We start from the raw sequence: 21,354 nt of genomic DNA on the forward strand, positions 1-21,354 counted from the left end.
AAGTCCTAGGGCCTGATCTTCTCAGATCCAAATTCCACGCGCTAAGTAGCGTGTGCAAACTATAATATTGTGTGTACTATTTGTAGGCGTATTGCAGGTGATCTACTGTGTGTACATTTGAGAACTAGTGCAAAAGTGGCCCAGACCGCCCTACAGTATGTAGCCTCCTAAGACCCGATGGCATGCATTTTTTATTTATCTCTGCTATTTGGGCTCTTTGGGAACCAATGAGTATAAAAACAAAAAAAGGTTGAAAGTATCCTGAACTTTTGGATGTGTTTTCAGTCATCTTGAATCCAACATGTGATGTGGTATATCGCTACTCTTTCTCCTCCACTCATTTGCAGTATAATGTCCTCAGTAGATTAAAATGTTGTTGTGGTTTACACAACCAAAAATGTGATGTGAAGACCGGGTTCTAGGGGGTTAAAAATGATGTTTTTGTGTGTGTTATGTGACTTTCATTATGGAGACCTCATTTACTGCACATACATATTATCATGCTCCACCCTGTGGCGTTTTTCTATGTTTTGAAACATGCAGCATCTATGTACCACTTTTTGGGGGCATTTATAAAAAAAGTTTTTTTTTATATTAATTCAAAAATTAACGTCATTAAAAAAACACCAGTAGAGACTGAAACGCATCAATTGATTTTGTGTAACTCAGCTCTTTAAAGGGGATTTATTATGTTACAGTAAAAACAGGTACCTATTGGTACCTGTTTTTGTGTATGTGGGATCTGCATAAGGTAAATCCAGACAATTTGAAATCAAACCATGGAAGCAGGGCGGAGATATTTTGAAATAATCTTGTCTTCTCTCGTACGTCCTCCAAACGAGAGAATTTGCCCAATTTGTGACGTTTTTCCAATTGATGACGTCAGCGGATAACCTCATGAATGATAAATATTTACCCGAAGAGCTTTGTGTAAGTCTGCCAATTGTAGCCCAGCGCTGTAGTCAAAAAGTTCCTTCTTTTTCTCTATACTCTAGTTTTTTTGGGCAGACTGGCTCACACATGTAAATGCATACTCCTCTTTTGCCATTTTTAACACAAAGTAGCTGTGGAGGTTGCCCCCCAGTGGGTTCTTCGGACCACCAAGCATCGACATGATGCTTGGTGATGATCACAACACAGTTTTATTTTTCAATAAGTCTGTGGGTTGCTTTCCAGCAAGTGTCTTTTGTCTCTCTCGCTCTCGCTTGCACTCTTGCTTGCACTCTTGCTCCAGCTCCAACAACGTCTCTCCTCCCGGTTGCTGCTTATACAGAGCGACAGGTGATTAGATAACAAGGCCCAGGTGGGCCATCTACGCACCTGTCGCTGATTTTGAGGCCGGTCCTGGCACACCCCGTTCCGCTGCAGGCCCGCAGGCCACGCCACCCTCCACATACCTCCACCGTCAGGCGCAGGCCAGGAAGCCCTTGCGGTAATCCACACAGAACCGCACAGACCCATCCTTCTTCCCCACCAGAACAATGGGGCTGCACCACGCACTGTGGGATTCTTCTATTACCCCCAACTCCAGCATGGCTTTTAATTCCTCCCGAACCACTTTGCGTTTGTGTTCCGGGAGCTGGTAGGGCCGAGACCGCAACGTAACACCTGGGCTGGTCTCAATGTGATGCTGGATGAGGTTCGTGCGGCCGGGCCGAGGGGAGAACACATCAGAAAAGCGCTGCTGCAGCTTAGCAACTTCTGCTTTCTGCGCTAACGTGAGCTGATTATCACAAAGGAGGGGGGAGGGCGGGGCAGAGCGCGAGATCTCCGGCCCGAACTCCTCCTCCTCCTCGACCACCGTCACCATGGAAACAGGCTCCGCCTCCTTCCATGCCTTCAGGAGGTTTAGATGGTAAATTTGAGTGTCTCCGCCTCGGTCCGAGAACCGGACCTCATAATCCACATCGCTCACTTGCCGTGTGACCACAAAGGGTCCTTGCCGTCCGGCGAGTAATTTAGAGCTGGACGTTGGAAGTAACACAAGTACTTTTTCTCCCGGTGAAAATTTCCTTAGCTGAGTCCCCCTGTTATACAAGTGCTGCTGACGTTCCTGGGCCCGGAGCAAATTCTCACGTGTGGAGTTTTGCTCGCAGGTCCATGACGTATTGAATTTAATTTTTCCTGGGGCTTGGACCCTCCTCCCAGCTTTCTTTAAAGGCCTACTGAAACCCACTACTACCGACCACGCAGTCTGAATTGTTTATATATCAATGATGAAATCTTAACATTGCAACACATGCCAATACGGCCGAGTTAACTTATAAAGTGCAATTTTAAATTTCCCGCGAAACTTCTGGTTGAAAACATCTATGTATGATGACGTATGCGCGTGACGTCAATGGTTGAAACGGAAGTATTCAGACACCATTGTATCCAATACAAAAAGCTCTGTTTTCATCGCAAAATTCCACAGTATTCTGGACATCTGTGTTGGTGAATCTTTTGCAATTTGTTTAATGAACAATGAAGACTGCAAAGAAGAAAGCTGTAGGTGGGATCAGTGTATTAGCGGCTGGCTGCAGCAACACAACCAGGAGGACTTTGACTTGGATAGCAGACGCGCTATCCGACGCTAGCCGCCGACCGCATCGATGATCGGGTGAAGTCCTTTATCGCTTTGTCGATCGCTGGAACGCAGGTGAGCGCGGGTGTTGATGAGCAGATGAGGGCTGGCTGGCGTAGGTGGATAGCTAATTTTTTTTAGCATAGCTCTGTGAAGTCCCGTAGCTAAGTTACCTTTAATGGCGTCGTTAGCAACAGCATTGTTAAGCTTCGCCAGGCTGGAAAGCATTAACCGTGTAGTTACAGGTCCATGGTTTAATAGTATTGTTGATTTTCTGTCTATCCTTCTAGTCAGGGGTTTATTTCTTTTGTTTCTATCTGCAGTTAAGCCCGATGCTTTCACGTTAGCTCCGTAGCTAAAGAGCTTCGCCGATGTATTGTCGTGGAGATAAAAGTCACTGTGAATGTCCATTTCGCGTTCTCGACTCTCATTTTCAAGAGGATTGTATTTTCAAGAGGATTGTATTTTAAACCACCTCGGATACGAGGTGGTTTAAAATACAAATCTGTGATCCACAATAGAAAAAGGAGAAAGTGTGGAATCCAATGAGCCCTTGTACCTAAGTTACGGTCAGAGCGAAAAAAGATACGTCCTGCATTGCACTCTAGTCCTTCACTCTCACGTTCCTCATCCACGAATCTTTCATCCTCACTCAAATTAATGGGGTAATCGTCGCTTTCTCGGTCCGAATCGCTCTCGCTGCTGGTGTAAACAATGGGGAAATGTGAGGAGCCCTTCAACCTGCGACGTCACGCTACTTCTAGTACAGGCAAGGCGACCAAAAGTTGTGAACTTTATTGTCGATGTTCTCTACTAAATCCTTTCATCAAAAATATGGCAATATCGCGAAATGATCAAGTATGACACATAGAATGGATCTGCTATCCCCGTTTAAATTTAAAAAATTCATTTCAGTAGGCCTTTAATTATGTCCAAAACCCCCCGAGGCTTCCTGCCGTATAATAATTCAAAAGGGGAAAACCCTGTGGAGTCTTGGGGTACCTCCCGCATTGCAAACAGTAGGGGCTCCAACCATTTATCCCAATTTGGTTTGTCCTTGTGCGTGTTATGGTTGGACTAAGGGGAGGTGACGGCAAACAGACACCAGGGGACAGTATGTACAATGATTTATTATATATATATATAAATATAATATATATAATAATAATAATAAACAATACAACTAAACTAAGGAAATGGAGTGTGAACTAGAATAAGATTGTGTGTGGTGTAAGACTATGTGTAGAATTTAACTGAAGCGTGTATTACCAAAGTGTTGAACGAGAGACGAGGAAGTCCAGGGGGCAGGCAGGTGATCCGGGATTCAAGCGGGGGTCCGTGGGGCTGAGAGGGGCGTCAAGTCCAGGGGCGAGTGAGGAGTCAGGAACAAGGAAGGCAGTCCAAAAACACAGGGGGGAGATCCAGGGAAAAGTGAGACGCACAGCTCACTGTCCAGGCGACGGAGGGTACTGCGGGGACACGGAAGAAGACAGGGGGGGTTAAGGCACGGAGAGGAGGGGGAAAAGCATGTCAAAAGTGTGGGAGTATTTCAATAAACGGCCTAATAATGTTGTTGTATGCACACTGTGTCGAGCGGAAACGGCCTATCATAGCAGCACAACGGCTATGAACGAACATTTGAAAAGAAAACCATCAACTAGTCAATCGTCCGCGCGAGTATGCGTTGTCATCATTACACAAAAACATGAATGTGTCATTTGTATCTGCTAGGGGTGTAACGGTACGTGTTTTGTATTGAACCGTTTCGGTACGGGGCTTTCGGTTCGGTACGGGGGTGTACCGAACGAGTTTCTAAGCTAAAGCTAACTTTAGCTGCTAAAGTCTTAACAAGCTGCTTCGCTCCTCTGCCTCTGTCTCAGCACGCAGCATTGTCCCACCCACACAACCATCTGATTGGTACACACGCAGCATTGTCCCACCCACACAACCATCTGATTGGTACACACGAAGCATTATCAGCCAATCAGCAGTGTGTATTCAGAGCGCATGTAGTCAGCGCTTCAGCGTGGAGCAGATAGGTGTTTAGCAGGTGAGCATCAGGCAGCGGACTCTCCCCAAATGATAATAAACACCTCCCAGTCAACTACTAGTAACATCACTATGAGCCCGTTGACCTTCTAGAAATATAAACTGCTTGTCCTGGCTTGAGGTGAAGGCTAATTACCTCTCAGTTCCAGCCACATCGACCCCTTCTGAGCGCCTATTTTCAGCTGCTGGGAATATTGTAAACAAGAAAAGAAGCAGAGCATGTAGACATGCTAACCTTTCTTCATTACAACTGTTAGTCACTCACTGGAATGAGTAGAATTGGTTATTGTGTACTGTGTTGGACTGGATGTTTATTTTGCACATTTTAAAAGCAATACTTAATGTTTACAGTGCTCCAGAATATTTAGATGGGCACTTTTTTGTATTGGATGTTTATCTTTATTTTTGCAAATTTTAGCAAATAAGCAATACTTTCACTTTTGTTGAAATGTTTACACTGTTGTTACAGAATATTTCGTTTTGCACTTTTTTGTATAGGATGTTTATCTTTATTTTTGCACATTTTAAAGCAAAATAAGCAATACTTTTACTTTTGAAATGCTTATACTATTGCAGAATATTAAGATTTGCACTGGATGTTGACTTTTATATTTGCACATTAAAAAGCAAATAAGCTACTTTTAATTTTGTTAAATGTTAAAAGTTTTAAATGTTTACATTGTTACAGAATATTTAGTCATGTTGTTGTCAATGTTGACTGAGTGGCCATACTTCTTTTTTTTTGTAAATAAAAGCCATGCCTTTTGAAAAAACGGGCCTACATTTATTTTTTCATCTTCATTTTGAATAAAAAAATAATCGGTAAAATGAAAAATAATCTATAGATTAATCGAAAAAAATAATCTATAGATTAACCGATTAATCGAAAAAATAATCTATAGATTAATCGATAGAAAAATAATCGTTAGCTGCAGCCTTATACTGTACATAATAACAACATGGAATAAAATACATAAATATACATAAAATATATCTCAGAGCTACATCGTATACCAGTGATGGGCAAACTACTTTTGAATCCAGCCCGCAAAATATTAGAACAAAATTGAGTAAAGATCTGTTTCGAGGATTGCCCCAACAAAACTGATACTAGACTTTGACGCACTGACAAAAAAGGGTGATCAACAACACTGCTCCCACTGAAAGAGAATGTAAGTGTTAACCCTGTAATACAATTTTTGTGTTTCTTTGAGGTTCTGATTTGATATTGTTGAAAATAGATGTATAGCCCATGTTTGGGAAGTCTACTCTTAGGTCCGAGATATAATATGCTTTGAAATGCATCATGTGCATTTGTCAAATTTCAAAAGCCAATGTGGCCCCTGAGCCAAAAAGTTTGCCCACCCCTGTCATATATAGTGCCCTCTTGTATGTTGGACAACTATTAAGAGTCACGTCTCCTAAACAAAATTACCAATTTTACTCTACAGTGTATTGTACATGTCACTAATAAAGTACCTTTTATTTCACTACAAGTGCACTGCAGAAGTTCTAAGCGGTTCATTTATGAGGATGGCCACACAAAATGGACCAACAGTTTTGAAAGCATGTTGAGAAGAGACTTGTTTTTGTTTTGTTTTTTCCCAGCCTATCCCCCGCATCAAGACAACCACATAAGTCCCTACATGAGCGGGAGCCAGTCTGTGAGCCCTGCCCCACTGACCACACCCAGATACTCGCCAATGCCCAGGTCCATGACTGTAGATGATGATGTCACAAGGTAAGTAACAGTATTAATCTACCGTACATATGAACGAGAAAAGGCTGCATTTATTTCACAACAAAAATGATTTAGTGTTGTAAGGACATGTAATTTCTCTCCTAGAGAGCCCAAATTTACTGCCTGACCTCTGTCCGCCCTGCTAACTGGGCTGTGGTGGTGCGTGGACTTGTGTGTGTGTGTTTGGCAGATGGCAATCCAAATTTTTATCTGGCATGTAAACTGAGGTCACATACATACACACATGCACATACACTCTCAGTGCTGCTCTACTGTCTTTAATCCATTTTAATGGAAGGATTACAGCCTATCACAATCCTTGTCACTCAATTGGCGTCACCGTGGTTACGAGAATATGACTCCTTTCGTCATAATCCTTATGGCCAATCAGAATGTTTGGAGTATAATAAATCTGATAAGCTGCAGACTGACTGCAGGATGGTCATTTTTTATGTCAGCCCTTTTTTTGAGTCTCGTTCTGTTTGTATCCACCGTATTGCCTCTTTTATCTTGTCTCCCTGGTTATCAGACTGTCACGTCACTGCTGAACAATCCAACGAACTTGCACATTTTTAACGTGTTTGGCTGCAAATTAAAAAAAAAAGTTTGTTTCTATAAACAGTGTAATAGATCTCAGCTACTGTGGCTGTGCGATAGTACGTTGTGCAAACCTCACTTTCCGTCGCCTTAAGAGCTGCGCTGGGAAATTAGTTGACAGCCCATGGTTTTTAGCTCACTGGCTACCGCTGCTCGACTTAACTCTCAATTAGTAGGGATTTTTGGTCGCTGGTTTGAGCCCGTTGTGTGTGGGAATTGACTCTGCGTAATGACCACTGTTACACAAACGTTCAATCTGTTCTCTTTTAAGTTGGATATTTGCACTGAACTTCGATTTTCTTTATGCCCTGGAGCCCACTGCATAAAAAAAATTGTGGTAAAAAAAATCGGGCATTAATCATGGATCTGTGCAGATGAATTACGCAATTTGAGCATACATGTAACTTTACATTAACAGTGGATGGTTACCCAAAAGGCGGCCCGGGTTGTTATATGGTCAGTGATCCAGTCAATACATACACACTGTATATGAGTGAAGACAGTACGACAGGTTTGCTCACTGGCAAATTTCACTTCAAATTAAACCCTGACTTCAGATAAATTTGGTAGCAAGTTTTGAGCAAATAAATGATGGCCATTTAAGTGAAAAATTTTGAACAAATGTCCCTCTATGACATTCTCACAATAAAATGTGCCTTTTTGTCCATATATAGTGTTTTTTATTGATTTAAGTTATGTAAATGAGTAATAACCTGTGATTAAACATGATTAATCTAAAAAAAAATTGTGATTAGTCCGATTCAAGAAAAATAGCATTTAACAGCACCAAAAAAATTTAGTTTTTCAGCTCACTGAAACTACAGATAATCCAACCTTGTACTGTACATGTATATTGTACAGTATCACTTTTGTAAGACCAGCATCACATTAAAGTTGTTTCATAACCACATGCAGTTTTTACATATGAATACTGTCATTTATAGCAGTCGTTCTCAAATGGGGGTACGCGTACCCCTGGGGGTACTTGAAGGTATGCCAAGGGGTACGTGAGATTTTTTTAAAATATTCTAAAAATACTCCTCTCTGAGCTGCCACCTTACCGTAGTAGAGGAGTTTGCGTGTCTCAATGATCCTAGGAGCTATGTTGTCCGGGGGATTCCATGCCCCCTGGTAGGGTCTCCCAAGACAAACAGGTCCTAGGTGAGGGATCAGACAAAGAGCAGCTCGAAGACTTCTATGGAAATACAAGAACCGAGACTTAGATTTCCCTCGCCCGGACGCGGGTCACCGGGGCCCCCCTCTGGAGCCAGGCCCGGAGTTGGGGCACGACGGCGAGCGCCTGGTGGCCGGGCCTGTCCCCATGGGGCCCGGCCGGGCACAGCCCGAAGAGGCAACGTGGGTCCCCCCTCCAATGGGCTCACCACCCATAGCAGGGGCCATAGAGGTCGGGTGCAATGTGAGCTGGGCGGCAGCCGAAGGCAGGGCACTTGGCGGTCCGATCCTCGGCTACAGAAGCTGGCTCTTGGGACGTGGAACGTCACCTCGCTGGGGGGGAAGGAGCCTGAGCTAGTGCGCTAGGTGGAGAAGTTCCGGCTAGACATAGTCGGACTCACTTCGACGCACAGCAAGGGCTCTGGAACCAGTTCTCTCGAGAGGGGATGGACTCTCTTCCACTCTGGCGTTGCCGGCAGTGAGAGGCGACGGGCTGGGGTGGCAATTCTTGTTGCCCCCCGGCTCAGAACCTGCATGTTGGAGTTCAACCCAGTGGACGAGAGGGTAGCTTCCCTCCGCCTTCGAGTGGGTGGACGGGTCCTGGCTGTTGTTTGCGCTTACGCGCCAAACAGCAGCTCAGAGTACCCACCCTTTTTGGATTCACTCGAGGGAGTACTTGAGGGTGCTCCCCCGGGTGATTCCCTCGTTCTACTGGGGGACTTCAACGCTCATATTGGCAACGACAGTGAAACCTGGAGAGGCGTGATTGGTAAGAATGGCCGCCCGGATCTGAACCCGAGTGGTGTGTTGTTATTGGACTTTTGTGCCCGTCACGGATTGTCCATAACGAACACCATGTTCAAGCATAAGGGTGTCCATATGTGCACTTGGCACCAGGACACCCTGGGCCGCAGTTCCATGATCGACTTTGTAGTTGTGTCATCGGATTTGCGGCCTCATGTTTTGGACACTCGGGTGAAGAGAGGGGCGGAGCTTTCTACCGATCACCACCTGGTGGTGAGTTGGCTGCGATGGTGGGGGAGGATGCCGGACAGACCTGGCAGGCCCAAACGAATTGTGAGGGTTTGCTGGGAACGTCTGGCAGAGTCTCCTGTCAAAGAGAGTTTTAATTCCCACCTCCGGAAGAACTTTGAACATGTCACGAGGGAGGTGCTGGACATTGAGTCCGAGTGGACCATGTTCCGCACCTCTATTGTCGAGGCGGCTGATTGGAGCTGTGGCCGCAAAGTAGTTGGTGCCTGTCGTGGCGGTAATCCTAGAACCCGTTGGTGGACACCGGCGGTGAGGGATGCCGTCAAGCTGAAGAAGGAGTCCTATCGGGTTCTTTTGGCTCATAGGACTCCTGAGGCAGCGGACAGGTACCGACAGGCCAAGCGGTGTGCGGCTTCAGCGGTCGTGGAGGCAAAAACTCGGACATGGGAGGAGTTCGGGGAAGCCATGGAAAACGACTTCCGGACGGCTTCGAAGCGATTCTGGACCACCATCCGCCGCCTCAGGAAGGGGAAGCAGTGCACTATCAAGACCGTGTATGGTGAGGATGGTGTTCTGCTGACCTCGACTGCGGATGTTGTGGATCGGTGGAGGGAATACTTCGAAGACCTCCTCAATCCCACCAACACGTTTTCCTATGAGGAAGCAGTGCCTGGGGAATCTGTGGTGGGCTCTCCTATTTCTGGGGCTGAGGTTGCTGAGGTAGTTAAAAAGCTCCTTGTGGCAGGGCCCGGGGGTGGATGAGATCCGCCCGGAGTTCCTTAAGGCTCTGGATGCTGTGGGGCTGTCTTGGTTGACAAGACTCTGCAGCATCGCGTGGACATCGGGGGCGGTACCTCTGGATTGGCAGACCGAGGTGGTGGTTCCTCTCTTTAAAAAGGGGAACCGGAGGGTGTGTTCTAACTATCGGGGATCACACTCCTCAGCCTTCCCGGTAAGGTCTATTCAGGTGTACTGGAGAGGAGGCTACGCCGGATAGTCGAACCTCAGATTCAGGAGGAACAGTGTGGTTTTCGTCCTGGTCGTGGAACTGTGGACCAGCTCTATACTCTCGGCAGGGTCCTTCAGGGTGCATGGGAGTTTGCCCAACCAGTCTACATGTGCTTTGTGGACTTGGAAAAGGCATTCGACCGTGTCCCACGGGAAGTCCTGTGGGGAGTGCTCAGAGAGTATGGGGTATCGGACTGTCTGATTGTGGCGGTCCGCTCCCTGTATGATCAGTGTCAGAGCTTGGTCCGCATTGCCGGCAGTAAGTCGGACACGTTTCCAGTGAGGGTTGGACTCCGCCAAGGCTGCCCCTTGTCACCGATTCTGTTCATAACTTTTATGGACAGAATTTCTAGGCGCAGTCAAGGCGTTGAGGGGATCCGGTTTGGTGGCTGCGGGATTAGGTCCCTGCTTTTTGCAGATGATGTGGTCCTGATGGCTTCATCTGGCCAGGATCTTCAGCTCTCACTGGACCGGTTCGCAGCTGAGTGTGAAGCGACTGGGATGAGAATCAGCACCTCCAAGTCCGAGTCCATGGTTCTCGCCCGGAAAAGGGTGGAGTGCCATCTCCGGGTTGGGGAGGAGATCTTGCCCCAAGTGGAGGAGTTCAAGTACCTCGGAGTCTTGTTCACGAGTGAGGGAAGAGTGGATCGTGAGATCGACAGGCGGATTGGTGCGGCGTCTTCAGTAATGCGGGCGCTGTATCGGTCCGTTGTGGTGAAGAAGGAGCTGAGCCGCAAGGCAAAGCTCTCAATTTACCGGTCGATCTACGTTCCCATCCTCACCTATGGTCATGAGCTTTGGGTTATGACCGAAAGGACAAGATCACGGGTACAAGCGGCCGAAATGAGTTTCCTCCGCCGGGTGGCAGGTCTCTCCCTTAGAGATAGGGTGAGAAGCTCTGTCATCCGGGAGGAGCTCAAAGTAAAGCCACTGCTCCTCCACATCGAGAGGAGCCAGATGAGGTGGTTCGGGCATCTGGTCAGGATGCCACCCGAACGCCTCCCTAGGGAGGTGTTTAGGGCACGTCCGACCGGTAGGAGGCCACGGGGAAGACCCAGGACACGTTGGGAAGACTATGTCTCCCGGCTGGCCTGGGAACGCCTCGGGATCCCCCGGGAAGAGCTAGACGAAGTGGCTGGGGAGAGGGAAGTCTGGGCTTCCCTGCTTAGGCTGCTGCCCCCGCGACCCGACCTCGGATAAGCGGAAGAAGATGGATGGATGGATGATTCTAAAAATAGCAACAATTCAAAAATCCTTTCTAAATATATTTATTGAATAATACTTCAACAAAATATGAATGTAAGTTCATAAACTGAACATCAAATCAAGTAGGCTATTCCATTCATTACCATAAACCCAGAGTTTCCCCAATGCCATGATGGTTTGACCCTCACTAAAATGTCTGTCAAAAAGAACTGTGAAAAGAAATGCAACAAGGCACTATTCAGTGTTGACAGCTAGATTTTTTGTGGACATGTTCCATAAATATTGATGTTAAAGATTTATTTTTTGTGAAGAAATATTTAGAATTAAGTTCATGAATTCAGATGGATCTCTATTACAATCCCCAAAGAGGGCACTTTAAGTTGATGATTACTTCTATGTGTAGAAATCTTAATTTATAATTGAATCACTTGTTTATTTTTCAACAAGTTTTTAGTTATTTTTATATCTTTTTTCCAAATAGTTCAAGAAAGACCACTACAAATGAGCAATATTTTGCACTGTTATACAATTTAATAAATCAGAAACTGATGACATAGTGCTGTATTTTACTTCTTTATCTCTTTTTTTCAACCAAAAATGCTTTGCTCTGATTAGGGGGTACTTGAATTAAAACAATTTTCACAGGGGGTACATCACTGAAAAAAGGTTGAGAACCACTGATTTATAGCATGCCAATAATGACTGGTGTAAAATATGTAGAGTTGTGCTCAATATTATTCAACCCCCATTGTAAATTATATTTTTTGCAAAGATTACGAACTTACATTAGTTTTTCAAGGAAGCAAAAAAAACACAATTTAGATAGCTCAACACAGCTATGATTACAAGTTGTCACTATCTATTGAAATTTGCTGTGTGTTCAATGATTTACATTTTCAAAAGTACATATAATTCTAACTGGGGCTTGAATAATTTTAGTATAATATTACAGCCTGCAAGAAGAAGAGGTATCCTTTTAACTCTTGTTCTTTTCTTTTTTTAAATTGGTGTTTTAGATGTTGAGAGGCGTTGTTTGTCGTTGTGTGTAAATAGCACTGCCACAAAATAAAACATGATAAAATACTGACATCTACTGGGCAATGTGAAGATTGAAGAATGCCCATGCTTCAATTGTGGAACGCACGCCTCTTCAAAGCCTGTAATAATTAAGATAGATTTAGAATTATACTTCTAGAAAATAAATACATTTAGTCTGTTATCACTATGCCCTCATCTAAATTGTCATGTTTTAGTATATTGTTACACTTTAAATCATAGACACATTAATTGTGTTTAAAAAAGATTAATATATAAAGTATCATTTTCTCCAGGGAACCCAGGCGTCTGATCCTCCACAGAGGATCTACAGGTCTCGGTTTCAACATCGTTGGAGGGGAAGATGGAGAAGGAATCTTCATCTCCTTCATTCTGGCTGGTGGTCCTGCTGATCTATGTGGGGAACTTCACAAGGGAGATCGAATCCTCTCAGTATGTTTTATACAGTAAATACATATCAACTAACATCATCGTTTAACTATATTGCAGTTAGAACAATATGCCAGTGCTATTACCTTAAAGCTCCTGTTGAGATTAGTTTTTTTATGATGCATTTAATTCTATCATATAGTAGCAACACATGTCTTCTCATTTGACATGGAAATATGTGTCTGTGGATCTAGGTGAATGGGGTAGACCTGTCTAGTGCAACACATGAGCAGGCAGCTGCAGCTCTAAAGAACGCGGGACAAACTGTCACTATTGTTGCACAGTATAGACCAGAAGGTGAGTGATTCCATATTAAGTTGCCAATTGAAAAAAAGTAACATACATCTTTGTTAAGTACGGGTGTAAAAGTAAAGAGGAGGTTTGAAAGAAGTTGGCATATTATGAAGTTATTTTCATGGATTAAAACAGTTCCTATGTGTCTGTGACAAGGGCCAGTTTTTCACAGTCACAATTGGGCTAAAGTCCACAACAAATTTTCTGACATACACAGATAACAAACTGAAAAATATTAGCTGTGTAACAGGTGATGGCTGGGTGTTCAATAACTTACTGTGTACGCTGAAAGATACACCACACAATTATATGTCTCAACATGCTTCAACCTGGGTATTCGTCTGCTGGGTGACTGACAAGCCTGTAACCTAGGCAACCGGGTTATAACTTACAACTGAGCCTCAGCTAATAGGATGCTGTTGCATTGGGGGTCCTGAAAATATCGCTTACATAGACATGCATGCAAGCACCTTATACTGCACCACTCGTGCAGTATAAACTATGTCTGGTTCCGTGGTTATTGACTTGCAGTAGAGCCATTAGCTATGTATTATTTATTTAGAGAGGTGATACAGAGAACAAAGATGGTAAGAGCTGGTAAAGCTGGAAAGTGATATGTAGTGCTGAATGTCTGGAAGACAAGGCATTGATAATGTAGCCCAAGATAGATTATGATTTGATTTAAAATTCATTTTTATTTAATCTGCTAGTATTTTCTTGGTCATACACTGTACTCTTCAGTCTGTAGGTGTATGTGTATTCAAATAAATTGTTTTGAGGGCCACATTTCCAGAAAGCTAATGGCCGGGGAGCCGGACTTTTTCGTTCACTATTAATGTTATTTTGTATATTTTTGAGAACCAGCGTCCTGCACAGTAGACATTTGATTTTGGTATAGAAAAAAAAAAATTCAGTGACAGGAGCTGTTTTTAGGACTTTTTGCAAAAAAAAAGCTAGTCAGAGATTACCTCTATAACAGCACTATATAGTGTTTTTAAGAATTTGCTGCAAAAATGTCCGCCTCACAAGTTTTACTGAACTAAAATTGCGAGCTACCAGCTCAATAGCCAAAACGGAAGACCTAAAATGGAACCTTGAGAAACACTAATAGTACAATAATACTGTAATATACTGTATATAAATAAGTTCAACACATAACAACTGACTGCATCTGAATTTAACGAGCTACAGCAACACCATAGTTACTGTACCGTATTTTTCAAACTATAAGGCACACTTAAAATCCTTTCATTTTCTCACAAATTGACAGTGTGCCTTATAACCCGGTGCGCCTTGTCTATGAATTATTTCTGGTTGTGCTGACCTCGAACCAATTTTACATGGTACATGGTGTAATGATAAATGTGACCAGTAGATGGCAGTCACACATACGAAATATGTGTGGACTGCAGGCTGAATGAAGCCTGTTCAATAAATAACTGTAGCAAGCACTGGTAAGACCAAAACGTTGCTGTTTCATTGAAAATATATAAAATTACACAAGGCGTTCAAAAATCGGTCAATGTTTTCGTACGACTTTGGTAAACTACGAAGCCGCACCGCTTGATAGATTGTTGGCACATTACGGCTACCGTAGTCAGCGATGCTTCAACATACGGGTATTATTATGGTGCGTGTGTATAAGGACCCCAAAATGGCACCCATTAGGAGACATAATATATGGCCTTTAGTTTCGACCTATTGTGCAAAACTAACTTACATCCATATTGGTTTTCTGCTATTGTCTTTTTGGGATCTGCATAGGTCTCGAAAATGTGCGCACGCCCATTTTCGCCATTGTAGTCCACGCCAGTCAATAAGGTTCTTTTTCTCTACCCTCTTGTTGTGAGGCATTCATCCTCCGCTGTTGCCATTTCTAATATAAAATAGCGTACAGTTGTAACTTAATCTGTCAGTAGGCTTGCTATGGAAGCGCTAAAAACGACTGGTACAATAAATGTGACGGGGAGAGGATGCTGTCAAAGTGGGGCCAGGTAAATAAGACCGGTCAGAAAGCGACTTGACATCACATCACGGTCTGTAAAACATCATCTTTGAAAAATGCTGACCAAAGAACCACCTTTACATGTTATGTACACCACAATGAAGTGTTTTAAATTAAGAAAAAAAATCATGATATGACCCCTTTAATGTGCTTTATAATCCAGTGTGCCTTGTATATGAATATAGACCTGAATAGACCCGTTCATGGGGAGTGCGCCTCATAGTCGGAAAAATGTGGTGCATAGATCGTAAAAAAATGGTAACTGCCAAAAACGGAGAGGACTCAAAACCCAAGTTTTGAGTTGAATTTGGGCCGCCTCCTTACACCCTCCTTGCTATAACTTATTTAAATTGTTTCATTTTGCATATGAAGGCTTTTCTGTGTCGTGACTCTTCCATAACGCACACTGGTGAATGCTGAACAAGCTCTTTCTTAAGCCTTCTGTCCACGCTGGGTGTTGGGGTGCAAGTAATGGGTGTGTCCATCTGACGTCCATGTTTGTCCGGTTCCCGTAGCATCACTGAGAAGTGACCTGCGGTGCACCCTCTGTTTCCATCACACATAACACATGGAGAGTCCCCTCAAATAACCTCCATTAGTAGTGGAAAAAGTGAGCCTCATACTGTGTTTGTCTGTTTGTGCAGGTTATATTAGGAACATTACCTGCTGTCATCAAACACAGTGCAGCATGACACAGAGTTAATGTCATCAGTCTGTGGGTGCGTGTGTGTGTTCTGTTCAGCAAGTGAAGCATGTTGTAACATGTAAAGCCTTAATGCTGCATGTGTTTTGACTGATTGGTGTGTAGATATGCTGAAATGCCAATTTCTAGTGTCTAAAATCAGACGAAAAGTAGAATCTAGAGCAGTGGTGTCAAACCTACGGCCCGCGGGCCGGATCAGGCCCGCGAACAGGTTTTATCCGGCCCGAGCGATGAGTTTGCCAATTTTTTTTTTTTTTTACCAAAGAAACTGCTGTTCTAAATGTGTCCACTGGATGTCACAATAGCGATTCTGTGAGGCAAGGAAACGGTTTATACTGGGGCCAAACAAGAGGTGCACAGTAAAGGGTGACTGTGGCTCCTCCTCCTCGACCCACATGAAACTTAAAACCTGCCGTTTTATGGCTTCTGCTTAGAATACATCGTTGTTTGGCACCCTCGTTGCCCCAAAATGTCTCTGTCAAACACAAGAAAAGTGAACTTAACCCTTTTGAATAGTTTTTGACTCCAATTCTTATGATTTGTTGAGTTAGCTCTGGATTGATACGTGGACATGACAAAAGAGGTATTTGATCCCGAGAAGAGTTTACATGTTGTGTTTTTTGTTCAATCCGAGAAAGACTGTGACTTTAAATTTAATCCTGGCTTTATAGATACACTGAGACAATGTCTAAGCTCATTGTGTTTTTAAAACTGTACCAATTTCCTGAGAATGTTCAACAAACTTGAAGTGTTTTGTCCAGAGGATTATTTGTGATTTGTAGGTATTTATAATGTGCTTTTTCTATTTTTGGCAAAGTAAACAACCTCGAGTTGTCTTTATTTTCAAGTTATAATGCCATGATTTTACCATTACAGCCCACTTGGAAATAGATTTTCCTCCATGTGGCCCCTGAGTTCAAATGAGTTTGACACCCCTGATCTAGAGACTTCTGTTTTTCAACACTTGGTGTCCCGGTGGAGTACAGAAATGTAATGTCGTAAATATTAGACCATATGTAATAAGGTGATCATTTTAAACCAAGTATAAGAGCACTGATGTCTCAGTTTGACGGCAGTATTTGTCACTGGGATTACACACAACTGTCATTGCCGTGCAATGTACACACGCAGTCCATGTCTGTCAGCAGTAATACTGAGGTGCTGCACTGAGGATTAGCTCTACACTTCTGGTAGTACGCCTATTAGACTGAGAGTGTGTGTGATTGTGCGTGTTTGTGCGCAGCCATTAATTTGATGATTAACTGAAGAGCTTTGCTTTCACACACTAAGTTGTGGAAATATTTTCTGCCAAAGCTGTTCACTTGACAAGATGACTGCTAAGGATTATTTAAAATGATTTCATGCTTTCCGATTTGTGTCCTTTCTTTCTACATCTCAATTGTGGATGAGTCCCTGTACTAAATAAATGATGACACTGCAGTTTTCTCAATGCATTCTGTTCAACAGGAGTTTGTATTTAGATATGCATTAGAGGTGCATGTGCCTCTCGTGACATTCGTTTTTCCCCCTGCCCTACGCTTGCGGGGAGAAGAATTAGTCGATAAAAACAACGAGAAGCACATAGAGTACTGGTGCAATGCTCACAATCTAAAGATTAAAAAAAGGGACATTTGGGTGGCTTGCACGCTTCCTGCATTATGCAAAACAGGTAGGGCACAAGGGAGGAAACAGTGGGAGAGAAGACGACCAAAGATCGTAGAGGTAAATGAAGGGATAGAGAGATTGAAGTAATGTGAGCCTCCGAGCCATTAGTCCTTGTCATCTTTTTCTCGGTTTTCCCATGTGCTCCTCATCTGTATTGTTTCTTCTCGTTTGCTCTATAACATTCTCTATTTTGCCCCGAAGGGAATAAGCGGTAGAAAATGGATGGATATGTTCTTGTAAGAACGCACTGATGTTATTGAAAGTGGGAGTTAATGATCAATGACCAAGGAAACTTCTTGTTTGGTGAAATTGTCAAGATTGCTCTGTGAAAACTGTTTGAGGCATAATCAGGGGGGTTTGGACATGATCACACTGCATGCTTTTATGTTAACGCATCCAATTACGACGCATGGATGTGCGTGTGCTTCACAATACAAAGGTCCTGGGTTCCATCCGGACCCCAGGATGGAACCCAGGACCCGGCTTTCTGTGTGGAGTTTGCCTGTTTTCCCCGTGACTGTGTGGGTTCTCTCCGGGTACTCCGGCTTCGTTCCATCTCCAAAGACATGCAACTGGGGATAGGTTGATGGGCAACACTAAATTGCCTATAGGCAGGGTACATTCAGGTGCATTCAGGCGGTATACCGCCTGAATGCAGCTGAGATAGGCTCCAGCACCCCCGTGACCCCGAAAGGGACAAGCAGTAGAAAATGGATGGATGGATGGATCATAGAAAAAAGAAAAAGTATTATGCCAACGTAATGAATGAACCACTTCATAAATGTTGAGACAATTGCAGCTTATAGTGTTTTTACATTAGACAGCCTGTTGCAATATTGAGTAGTTAATTGATTGATTGATTCCCAGTTAACTTGGGCCAACCAAGTTGACTCTGTTTGCTGTGTTAACCAGCGTCTGCACTTTCTAAGGAGGCTCAGGGTTCACGGTGTGGCAAGCAATATCATGATGTTGTTTTATAAGGCAAACATTGAATCTGTCATCCGTTATGGCAGTGGTCCCCAACCACCGGGCCGCAGCCCGGTACCGGTCCGTGGATCGATTGGTACCGGGCCACACGAGAAATAAAAAATAAATTAAAAAAAATAAAAAACATTTATTTATTTTTTAAATTTTTGTATTAAATCATTCTTAAAAAACACAAGATACACTTACAATTAGTGCACATCAATATAGATCAATACAGTCTGCAGGGATACAGTCCGTAAGCAGACATGATTGTATTTCTTTATGACCAAAAAAATAAATAAATAAATAACCCCCCCCGGTCCGTGGGACATTTTCAAGCGTTGACCGGTCCGCAGCTACAAAAAGGTTGGGGACCACTGCGTTATGGCATCTCCACATGGTTTGGAGTATAACTTCAAAACCTTATCAAGAGGGCTGGTAAAATAATTGGCATGCAGCCCCCTAGTTCTCTTCAAGAAATATTCGACAAAACCGTGAGGAAGCAGGGTTTTAAAATCACCCGTGACCCACACCACATACTTCATGGTGAAATTGTGTTGATGCCAAATGGTAAATGGTACAGAACAGCAACATAATATATTGAGACACTCGTGATTTAGGGCTATATAAGTAAACATTGATTGATTGATATAAACTCAACAGGTATACATTTTCCTTTGTCCCACTGGCAATCAAAGCACTTAACAACAAAAAACTACTGTAATAACTGGATGCAATAATAAGGACTGCAATATTGGGATAGTGCAATACGGGGGGAGTGTAATGTGTGATCTCATAACTAACTGATATACCTGCGCACTGTTCACTGTCGTCACTGTATTTTCGGATGAACTGTATGTATGTATGTATGTATGTATGTAAAACGCTGTGTTTTGATGCCCAAGACAAATTTCTCCTCGGAGACAATACAGCTAATTATTACTATTATTATTATTACTATTAATTATCACCCGCCCCCAAACCAATTAAAAATAAATAAAAAATTATGCTTAGTCAAGCTTTACTGTAATGTGTGTGGGTGGGTAGCTTGATTCCTTAGGCCAAAGTAGGGCAGGAGGGCCTGGCATCACCTCCTCTTTCTGCAGCATGAGTGACCTGAGGAAACAGCGTGTGCATGTGTGTGTGAGTGTGGGTGTGTGTGTGTTTGTGTGTCTGCCTTAAAGCAAGCTGCTGTCATAGTGGGAGGAGCAACACCAGCGAAGGAGAGCGCACAATAGAGAGAGTTAGCATCTGTTGTTTCTGTTGCAGCCGAGCAGCACTGGACTGGATTTTGCATGCACACACACACGCACACACACACGCACACACATACACTTTTTCCTGCTTAGCTACTCGCACACAGTATCTGTCTCGTCAGGATTGCACACATGTGGCGCTTCCCTGAACACTTTAATGCACACTTCTACGCCCTCTCATGCGTCGCCTCCCATTCGCATCCCGGGACTCTTGCACTCCTCAATGCACTGACACTGATCTAACAGCCACCTCAGCATCATAGTGCAAGGAAGCTGAGCCTGCTACCAGCATGTGAGTACAGCGGAGACCGAGTTGAAAGCAACAAAAGCTGAACTAACTCAATGGCTACCATCCTGACTGCAGTTTTTACATGGCTGCATGTATTCGTCTTAGCAAGACTCACTATACCTTTTACTTCTGCATTTAGTTGTACCCTTATGTTCAGTTTTAGACAAAAAAAAAACTCAGTTGGAATGTGAATGCCATGTTACATGTCTTCTGAGCAGTTGTGCAGCATGCAGATAACATACCCTACTGTCTATGGTCCAGTTGCTAAAATAATCATTGATGTAGAGACATTGTTGTTAATATGAACATCACATGTACAGCATTGTTTTGATCTGGTCCTCTGGTTTACCTGTAAAAAGTGCATGAGTGCAACACTAAAACCAAAGTGATATAGACTTATTTGACTAATTAGAACCACAACCTAATAAACCACTCAATTTAAAACATGATGATTCATTTCTGAACACAATGACCAGTACAGCTTAAACGTTTTTGTTTAGCAGCATCTAATTTGTCTTTGTGTTTTCTACCGCCAACAATGTTTTTGCCTTTTGCTTTTTTGCTTTTGATTTGAACTTTTTCATAATACCTGATTTTGCTTTGATCGGTCACTCACCTTCTTACTTTTTGGTCTCACTTCAATATTCACTAGTATTTAGTCAGTTTCTGTCCTAATCCCTCACACTATCTGGAGAAAAAGTGCTCTGTGACAAACAGATGCCGATGCAATTCCAAGACATTAGATGGCAGTAGTGTTTAAACCATGGTGTGTAGCCTAGCTAGGAAGTAGTCTTTGCCATGAATTGAATGTACTAGTCTAGTATTATGTTGCACCCTACAAAGTGTCTGTACTGTAAGTATTGCACTTATTACACACCAGCAATGTAACGTGCACCTTAATTGTAGTTGTTATTACCAAATTCGGAGGATTTTAAATCGTCATGTAAAATCCCTAATGCTAATGAGAAGCATGTATATGGCATATTCAATGTAAATTAGCATCAAGTTAGCACATTTTGGAGAAGTGCAGCCCTGATTGAAAAAACTAAATATTACCCTGAGGCAGTTTGGCTAAGTCCGCTCTGAGTGTTGCTTGAGTGTTTGATTCCACGCCACGTGTTTGAGCCCGGGATGGAGTTTTTTTTTGTCTCTTTGAAATTAGCTGGATCTTGAGGAGGTCGTTCAAAAGACTGGCTTATTCTTACACACACACACACACACATATATATATATATATATATATATATATATATATATATATATATATATATATATATATATATAACTATATATATATAACTATATATATATATATATAACTATATATATATAACTATATATATATATATATATATATA

General features: G+C 43.0%; 1 protein-coding gene across 10 annotated transcripts in view; it reads left to right on the forward strand.

The window, feature by feature from the left end:
- The window catches only part of LOC133635118 (discs large homolog 1-like protein), a 210,285-nt gene that overhangs the window by 149,524 nt on the left and 39,407 nt on the right, over nucleotides 1-21,354 (forward strand). For all 10 annotated transcript variants that reach the window (XM_062027914.1, XM_062027915.1, XM_062027918.1 and 7 more), the window contains 3 exons: nucleotides 6,224-6,356; nucleotides 12,665-12,821; nucleotides 13,013-13,115. In XM_062027914.1, coding sequence (XP_061883898.1) covers nucleotides 6,224-6,356; nucleotides 12,665-12,821; nucleotides 13,013-13,115 — 393 coding nt within the window. The remainder of the gene's footprint in view (nucleotides 1-6,223; nucleotides 6,357-12,664; nucleotides 12,822-13,012; nucleotides 13,116-21,354) is intronic.

The sequence above is a fragment of the Entelurus aequoreus genome, linkage group LG19, assembly GCF_033978785.1.
Source record: "Entelurus aequoreus isolate RoL-2023_Sb linkage group LG19, RoL_Eaeq_v1.1, whole genome shotgun sequence".
Classification (NCBI taxonomy): Eukaryota; Metazoa; Chordata; class Actinopteri; order Syngnathiformes; family Syngnathidae; genus Entelurus; species Entelurus aequoreus.